The following is an 8,799-nucleotide window of genomic DNA, read 5'->3' on the forward strand; positions in this document are numbered from 1 at the left end:
AAAAACAAAAAAAAAAAAAACCAAGAACAGGTTTCTATAATAGTACCTCTTACTGTTTTTACTAGAAAAAAACGTTTTGCGTAGCAAACTGTCATAGCCTTGAATGCCGGCTCCCTCTCTTCCTCTGAGTAGCTCTGGGGCTGTTGATTTCCTCAGAGCTTGGGTTGGGGTAGGGGCCCAGCCTCACCAGCTTTCAATAGCTGGTCTAGGCCAGCAGTGCCTCCCCACCTCCCCAAGGGGAGGGGTGGTGGCAAGGCCTCAGCACAGTCTGTGGTATTACAGGGCTCATTGGTAGAGCAGGCAGTGCTTCATGGCAGGGGGAAGGGCAGGGCAGATACCTGGCCGAGCCGGGTATCCCCCAGGGTGTGGTGCACACACAGGTGGCTCAGGTGCGGAAGACAGTGTGGCTCCGCTGGGAGAGAGAAGGAGGGGAATGTGAGTATGGGTGCAGCCACCAGTCAGACGTCCTCAAACTACAGGGTCCTGCCCAGATGCCTTTCTGCTTTCCTGCTTTGAGTGTGCCCACCTTGGCTGAAAGGGGAATCTGAGATGCCCTGAAGTTCTGCCTCCCAGTTAAGATTTCACACATCCCTAGTCAGAGCTGGGGTGAAGTGCTGGCTAAGGCCCTCTAAGTGACAGGCCAAGGTGGCTCTGACCGTGGTGGAGCTGGCCCAGGCTTTGACTCCAGAGGCTTGGGAGCTGGGGCTGAGGTGAGGAAGGATGGCCGTCCACTCTACAGCTCACACAACTGCAGAGAGCAGCTCCAAGCCCTGGCCCCAGTCAGTTCCTGGGAAGGCTCCTCCCCTGTTGCCCCTCCCTAAGGCCCTGCCTCCTCCACTGCTCTCCTCCCGGGTGCCCAGGGCCCCAGTGTCCCCATTCTGAGGTTTGGCTGAGGAAGGAAGTGGGTATGTGGCACAGAGACAGGTCAGAGCCCGGAGAATCCGGTACACACCCCGGGTACCTGGCTCTGCCTGTCCTCCTCCTTTTGGACCTGTACATCAAACCCAGTACCTAACCCTTTGCGCCTCTTGCTCAGGGGTTGATACCTCCTGAATTGTCTCATCCCTGGAGTGCCTCCCTCCATTCTGAAGGTTCACCATTTACTGGCCAAGAAAACGTGAGAAAGTTGCTTTCTCAAGCCTCTATTGCTGTTGGATTAAATCACAGCTGTAAAGACCCCTAGCCTTTCCCAGCACTGAACAGAGGCGAGAGGCAGGCTGGACGAAGGTGCATCCCCTCTGCTCTTGTCAGAAGAGTTTCCATCCCAAACCGCTGCCACCAGGGACAGAAAGTTCTCCCCACATCTGCCCCAGGCCTCACCTCTCCTTTCGCCCAGGTAGCGGATGCGGACCTGGCACTGGCCCCAGACAGCGCTTACTGCCGGATAGAGGGTCCTGCCCTTCAGTCCGCGGAAGGCTGTCCCCAGGTAGGTGCTCCCAATAGCGTAGCCCAGAGTTCCCTCCTCCATGTCCAGAACCACCAGCAGCCTCTCTGGCACCTCCAGCTGCTCACCCTAAGTTCCCGCTGGATACTGGGGCGCTCCGGGCCCCTTGGTCTGATGGTACAGCTTCCCCCGCCCGATGTCCCAGCCCCACGACTCGCTGTTGCTGCCCAGCAGCGCCGCCTAGTGCTTAGTCGGCAGCGGGGCGCGGGCCGTGGCCACGCCCACCACGGCATACGGGCCTCTCTGCTCTAGGGGCCAGCTGATCTCCCAGGCGTGCAGGCCTCTTGAATAGCCCCTTACCCCGGACACCATCAGTGCTCTGGGACATGGGCCTCCGCTCAAAGTACAACCCTCCTTCCTTGACCTCGATGTTCTCTGAACAGTCTATGGGGTTCCAACCGTGGCGTCGTTGGGCCCCCCGGTCAGGAGGGTGTGCAGACAGCAGCTCTTCCAAGCCCTCGGGACAGGAGACGTCAGGGTACAGGGCCTGTGGGGTGGGGGTGCTGCTGCTGCCCCCCGCCAGGGCTGTCTCGCCCATGGAGGTGAGGAGCTATAGGGCTCCCCGAAAGAGGCTTGCTGGGGCGTCTCTCTTCTAAAAGTTGAGCTCCAGTTTGAGATTGGCCTGGAAGCGAGTTGGGAGAAAAGGGGTGGAGGAGCAGAATCCTGGCGGGGGGTCGTCACCCAGGCACCCCATCCTTTCACCCAAGTTTGCCAACTGGCCCGCTCCTCCCCCCTCGCTGCCCGAAAGCTCCCGGACCCCTCATCTGCCCTCGCCCCATCTGACCCAGGTCGCCCGAGACTCTCACGAGTTCGCCCCCTTTGGGCCTCAGCAGGGACCATCCGCCTTACTCGCCCCGAGCCCTAGCCGCTGCCCTCGAACCTCGGTTGGCTTCCCAGCCCAGGAAGTCGCCGGGCCTCTGGAAGAGCCGGGCGGAAAGAAGCCGGGCGCGCAGGGTGCACACCTCGTGCCGCTTCCGCCCCCAGCACCTCCCTCGGGCCGCGCTCATCCCGCGGCCCCGCCCCGCCAGGGCCCTCCGGGGCGTTAACCCTCTCATCGCCGCCCCGGGTTGTGCAGCCCGAGGCCGCGCCCCTGTATGGCCTCGCCCCTTCAGGGGCAGTTACCTGTCTACCCGCCGGAGCCGCGGGGAGCATGCCCCGCCCCCTGGAGCCCACCCCGGGCGGTTAACCTCGGGTCTCCGCACCGGGCTGTGACCCTCCCCGAAGCCCCGCCCCCACGGCGAAGGCCCGGGGCGATTAACCCTTCTCTCCCTGCGGCAGAGTCCGCACCCGGTCAGGCCCAGCTCAGAATTAACGCTTTGATGGCATCACCGCCTTGGGAATCCCTGGGGATGGTGTTCACCGTCAAGACCTTTGAACCGCCTGAGCAACTAACTCCTGCGACCCTGAGGAATAAGGAGCATGGGGTGAAGGAGGGGCTTCATTGTGCTGACTCCCATTTCTATTTCCCTGTGATTCCGGGTCACTGTTTCTGGGTTGGGCCCTTTCTGCCCCGGGTTTTGAGTCAGCCTGTGCCACCTCTGAGGCTGTGAAATCTGCTTCAGGCTCTGGGCTGTACGCATCATAGTTTTCCCTGCTGGTCCAGTGTTCATACTGGATGCCAATCCATTACTGAGCCGTTGATCTCATTTGGTAGAGTGTCCTGGCTGAGACTTGGAGTTTGAGTGAAGCTATGCCACTAGTTAACTGTGTGATCTCGGGGAAGTTGCCAGATTTCTCCTTTTTTTTTTTTTTTTTTTGAGACAGGGTCTTGCTGTCACCCAGGCTGGAGTGCAGTGGCGCCATCACAGCCCACTGCAGCCTTGACCTGCTGGGCTCAAGTGATCCTCCTACCTCAGCCTCCCAAGTAGTTGGGACTACAAGCATGTGCTCCCATGCCCAGCTAATTTTTTTAAAATTATTTTTATTTTTATTTTTTTGAGATGGAGTCTTGCTCTTATTGCCCAGGCTGGAGGGCAGTGGCACGATCTCGGCTCACTGCAACCTCCGTCTCCCAAGTTCAAGCGAGTCTCCTGCCTCAGCCTCCTGAGTATCTGGGATTACAGGCGCCCACCACTATGCCTGGCTATTTTTTGTATTTTTAGTAGAGACAAGGTTTTGCCATGTTGGCCAGGCTGGTCTCGAACTCCTGACTTTGTGATCTGCCTGCCTCGGCCTCCCAAAGTGCTGAGATTACAAGGGTGAGCCACCACTTCCAGCCAAAAAAAAATTTTTTTAGAGACAGGGTCTCCCAAAGTGCTGGGATTTCAGGCATGAGCCACTATGCCCAGCCCCAGATTTCTATAGTTTTCTGTTATGTAAAATGGGAGCAATGATGGTAGTTACCTCACAGGGTTGTTATGCAGTTGAAATAATCCAGGTAAAACATGTAGCACAGAGCTGGGTACATGGTATGCACTCAACAAGCGTAGATGTCAATGTGCTTACAGAGTGTGGACACTAATAAGGAGGCAATATAATATAATGGCAAACATGGTAACTGTGGAACCAGACTCCCCATTCATGAATACCTGAAGGCCACTGTGTGTATGATCTTGGGCAAATTACTGAACCTCCCTGTGCCTGTTTCTTCCTCTGTAAGACAGAGATCACATTAGTATCTATTGCATGGGGTTGGTAGTGAGGATCCAATGAGGTTATAGATGTAACACATTTGGAACAGTTTCTGGTTCGCATTTAATGATTTGTGCTAAGCACTGGAGATTAAGCAGTGAATCCTTAAGGAGGTTACAAAGACTTTTATAAAACAATGTATCATGTATTAATAGTAAATAAAATTATGGAGATATAAAGAAAGTACTATAGAAGTAAAAAGAATAGGACTTCTATCTGGGGTTCAAGCAGTTAGGAAAGGAGCATGTTCTAGAAGAGGATCACACCTGGGCTGAATCTTTTCATGTCCTAGAAGGGGTTCACACCTTCACACTGGGCTGAATCTTTTTTTTTTTTTTTTTTTTTTTTTGAGATGGAGTCTTGCTTTGATGCCCAGGCTGGAGTTCAGTGGCATGATCTCGGCTCACCTCCGCCTCCTGGGTTCAAGTGATTCTCCTGCCTCAGCCTCCCAAGTAGCTGGGACTACAGGTGCATGCCACCATGCCCGGCTAATTTTTGTATTTTTAGTAGAGATGGGGTTTCACTATGTTGGCCAGGCTGGTCTCGAACTCCTGACCTCGTGATCTGCCCGCCTCGGCCTCCCAAAGTGCTGGGATTACAGGCGTGAGCCACCGCGCCTGGCCTGGGCTGAATCTAAAAGGATGACTAGGCATTGGCCTGAGACCAGCCACTTCTCTGCAGTATGGAGGTTGGGTTAGGGTTGCAGCATGTAGAAGACATTCCAGACAGAGGAGTCCGCATGAAAAAAGCAAGAATCAGCAGGTGGGTTTGGGGAAGTACAGTATCTTCAAGGTTGCTACAGCCAGGAAGGAAGCAAGAGAAGGGCCAGAGAAGTAGACAGCAAGTCACAGTGGCCTTCTAGGCTGAATTAAGGAATGTAAATGTTTTCTCATAGGACAGGCCAGTGATGGGGAGCCACCGTAGGATAGAAGCAGGAGAGGAACGTGGTCAGATAGGCATTTGATTTATTTATATATTTTGAGCCAGGGTCTCACTTTGTCACCCAGGCTGGAGTGGAGTAGCATGATCACAACTCATGGCAGCCACAACCTCCTGAGCGCCGGTGATCCTCCCACTTCAGCCTCCTGCGTAGCTGGGACAACAGGTGCATAAATACCACCATGCCGAGCTAATTTATTTTTATTTTTTAAATTTATAAATTATTGGCCGGGTGCGGTGGCTCAAGCCTGTAATCCCAGCACTTTGGGAGGCCGAGACGGGCGGTTCACGAGGTCAGGAGATCGAGACCATCCTGGCTAACACGTGAAACCCCGTCTCTACTAAAAAAATACAAAAATTAGCCGGGAGCGGTGGCGGGCGCCTGTAGTCCCAGCTACTTGGGAGGCTGAGGCAGGAGAATGGCGTGAACCCGGGAGGTGGAGCTTGCAGTGAGCTGAGATCCGGCCACTGCACTCCAGCCTGGGGGACAGAGCGAGACTCTGTCTCAAAAAAAAAAAAATAAAAATAAAAATAAATTATTATTTTTTAATTTTTAAAATAGAGACAGAGTCTCATTGTGTTGCCCAGGCTGGTCTCGAACTCCTGGGTCAAGTGATCCTCCTGCCTCAGCGTCCCAAAGTACTGGGATTACAGGCGTGAACCACTGTGCCTGGCCAGATCTGCATTTTAGAAAAACCACCCTGGCAGCAATGTAGAGGAGGCTTCAAAGGAAACAGGACTGGAAGTTGGCCGGGCGCGGTGGCTCACGCCTGTAATCCCAGCATTTTAGGAGGCCAAGACGGGCGAATCACCTGAGATTGGGAGTTCAAGACCAGCCTGGCCAACATGGAGAAACCCCATCTCTACTAAAAATACAAAATTAGCCAGGCGTGGTGGAACATGCCTGTAATCCCAGCTACTCAGGAGGCTGAGGCAGGAGAATTGCTTGAACCTGGGAGGTGTAGGTTGCAGTGAGCTGAGATCACGCCATTGCACTCCAGCCTGGGCAACAAGAGTGAAACTCGATCTAAAAAATTAAAAAAAAAAAAAAAGAAAAAAAATAGGACTGGAAGCAAAGACACCATTTCCAGCAGACCAGGTGACAAGTGTCAAGAGCCTGAAATAGGACAGTAGAAATAAGGATGAAAATAATTCAAGAAACACTGATAAAATGGCAAGATTTGGTGGCTGATTAGATGTGAAGTTGAGACTGGACATAGTGGCTCACGCCTGTAATCCCAGCACTTTGGGAGGCCGGGGCAGGCAGATCACCTGAGGTTGGGAGTTCAAGACCAGCCTGGCCAACATGGTGAAACCTTGTCTCTACTAAAAATACAAAAATTAGCTGTGTGTGGTGGTGGGCACCTGTAATCCCAGCTACTTCGGAGGGTGAAGCAGGAGAATTGCTTGAACCAGGGAGGTGGAGGCTGCAGTGAGCCGAGATGGCGCTACTGCACTTCAACTGGGGCAACAGAGCGAGACTCCACCTCAAAAAAAAAAAAAGAGAGAGAGAAAGAAAGGGAAGTTTCTAGCCTGGAAAAATTGATTGGAAGGTGTTGCCACCAATCCAGATGAAGATGACAGAAAGAGGAGTAATTGAGGGCAGGGGCAGGAGGGTGAGAGAGGGAGATGGTGAGTTCGGTTTAGGATGTGTTTTTGAGATGTCTGAGCCACACGCAAATGAAACCATCCAGAACACACAAAAAAATGGCAGGTCTGGAGGCAGAATGAGAGGCCTGGGCTGGAGACAGGGATTTGGGAGGTGTGTCAGCCTTTAGTCAGGAGTTGAACTATGAGAATGAGTGAGTGAAATATGAGCAAGGGGACAAAGAAAGAGAGTGCAGAGTAAAAGAAGGGTCAAGGAGAACAGAATAAGGTAGAAAATTCAGTTTTGATTACTTACAAGATTGTTTTGGTCAGAGGTCACTGGCAACCTTGGTGAGAGACAGCACATGTGGGGACTGGGAGGTGGGACTCCAGGCTGAAGGGGCTGGACTGTCACAAGCTTTACATTTTAAAGGAATAGAAAATGAGGAGAAGTAAATTACAATTATATCACATAGTTAAAGTTACCCTTGAAAATACCTTAGTAGGCTGGGTACAGTGGCTCATTCCTGTAATCCCACCACTTTCAGAGGCTGAAGCAGGAGCTTGAGCCCAGGAGTTTGAGACCAGCCTGGACAACACAGTGAGACCCCATCTCTACCAAATAATAATAATAATAATGATGATGAAATAGGCTGGACGTGGTGGCTCATGCCTGTAATCCCAGCACTTTGGGAGGCCGAAGTCAGTAGTTCAAGACCAGCCTGGCCAACATGGTGAAATCTTGTCTCTACTAAATATACGAAAAAAATTAGCCAGGCATGATGGCTTGCACCTGTAATCCCTCAGCAGAACTGTTTGAACCCAGGAGGCAGAGGTTGTAGTGAGCCAAAATGGCACCACTGCACTCCAACCTGGGCAACAGAGTGATATTGATACTCCATCTCAAAAAACAAAACAAAAATAAAATAAAATAGGCCGGGCATGGTGGCTCACGCCTATAATCTCAGCACTTTGGGAGGCTAAGGCGGGCAGATCACGAGGTCAGGAGATCGAGACCATCCTGGCCAACATGGTGAAACCCCATCTCTACTAAAAATACAAAAATTAGCTGGGCATGGTGGCGTGTGCCTGTAATCCCAGCTACTCAGGAGACTGAGGCAGGAGAACCCACGAGTAGGAGGTTGCAGTGAGCCGAGATCCCGCCACTACACTCCAGCCTGGCGACAGAGCAGGACTCTGTCTCAAAATAAAGTAAAATAAAATAAAATAAAATAAAATAAAATAATTGAGGACCACGAGAACTAGGGAAAAAAAGAAAAAAGAAAGGCCGAGGCAGGCGGATCACCTGAGGTCGGGAGTTTGAGACCAGACTGAGAAACCCCGTCTCTACTAAAAATACAAAAATTAGCTGGGTGTGGTGGCACATGCCTGTAATCCCAGCTACTCAGGAGGCTGAGGAGGAGAATCGCTTGAACCTGGGAGGTGGAGGTTGCAGTGAGCTGAGATTGCACCAGTGCACTCCAGCCTGGACAAACAAGAGCGAAACTCCATCTCAAAAAAAAGAAAAAGAAAAAGAAAATCCCTTAGTTACTGCATCTATTAGGTACAGCATATATTTGTGTAAAAATCACTATGTGGCAGTATATATATATAACGATGTACAAAATAATATTTTATAATGTTTTGAAGAGGAAGAAGGAAGCATACTAAGAAGTAACTCAGGAATGGAAAACCAAATATCATATGTTCTCATAAGTGGGAGCTAAGCCATGAGAATACAGAGGCATAAGAATGACACAATAGACTTTGGGGACTTGGGGGAAAGGGTGGGAAGAGGTGGAGGTATAAAAGACTATAAATAGGGTTCAGTGTATACTGCTTGGGTGATGGGTGCACCCAAATCTCACAAATCACCACTAAATAACTGACTCATGTAACCAAACACCACCTGTTCCCCAATAACCTATGAAAATAAAATAATAATAAAAAGAAGAAGAAAGCATACTAAAATAAAGATATGAACCTGAAACTTGTCATCCACCTGGATATGCTTGCCAGTATGTGACATCAGTAATAACATCATGACTGTAAGACCAGGCACAGTGGCTCACACCTGTAATCCCAGCACTTTGGGAGGCCAAGGTGGGCCGACTGATTTGAGATCAGAGGTTAAAGACCAGCCTGGGCAGCATGATAAAACCCCGCCTATACAAAAAATACAAAAACTTAGCCAGGCT

The 8,799-nt window shown here is 51.3% G+C and overlaps 1 protein-coding gene and 1 pseudogene across 2 annotated transcripts in view; one reads left to right on the forward strand and one right to left on the reverse strand.

Annotated features, from left to right (window-relative positions):
- Positions 1–40: 40 nt before the first annotated feature.
- On the reverse strand, positions 41–2,713 carry SPSB2 (splA/ryanodine receptor domain and SOCS box containing 2). The gene is given in 4 exon segments (XM_031650226.1): positions 41–323; positions 326–412; positions 1,321–1,742; positions 1,744–2,713. Coding segments are annotated over 4 exon segments (786 nt in total). The 5' UTR covers positions 1,983–2,713; the 3' UTR covers positions 41–285.
- The window catches only part of LOC101005415, a 13,962-nt pseudogene continuing 7,143 nt past the window's right edge, over positions 1,981–8,799 (forward strand). Inside the window, exons 1-3 of the transcript XR_004176268.1 lie at positions 1,981–1,986; positions 2,429–2,636; positions 2,723–2,887. The product of XR_004176268.1 is annotated as an uncharacterized LOC101005415 (transcript). The remainder of the gene's footprint in view (positions 1,987–2,428; positions 2,637–2,722; positions 2,888–8,799) is intronic.

Source organism: Papio anubis, chromosome 9 (genome assembly GCF_008728515.1).
Source record: "Papio anubis isolate 15944 chromosome 9, Panubis1.0, whole genome shotgun sequence".
NCBI classification, from domain to species: Eukaryota; Metazoa; Chordata; class Mammalia; order Primates; family Cercopithecidae; genus Papio; species Papio anubis.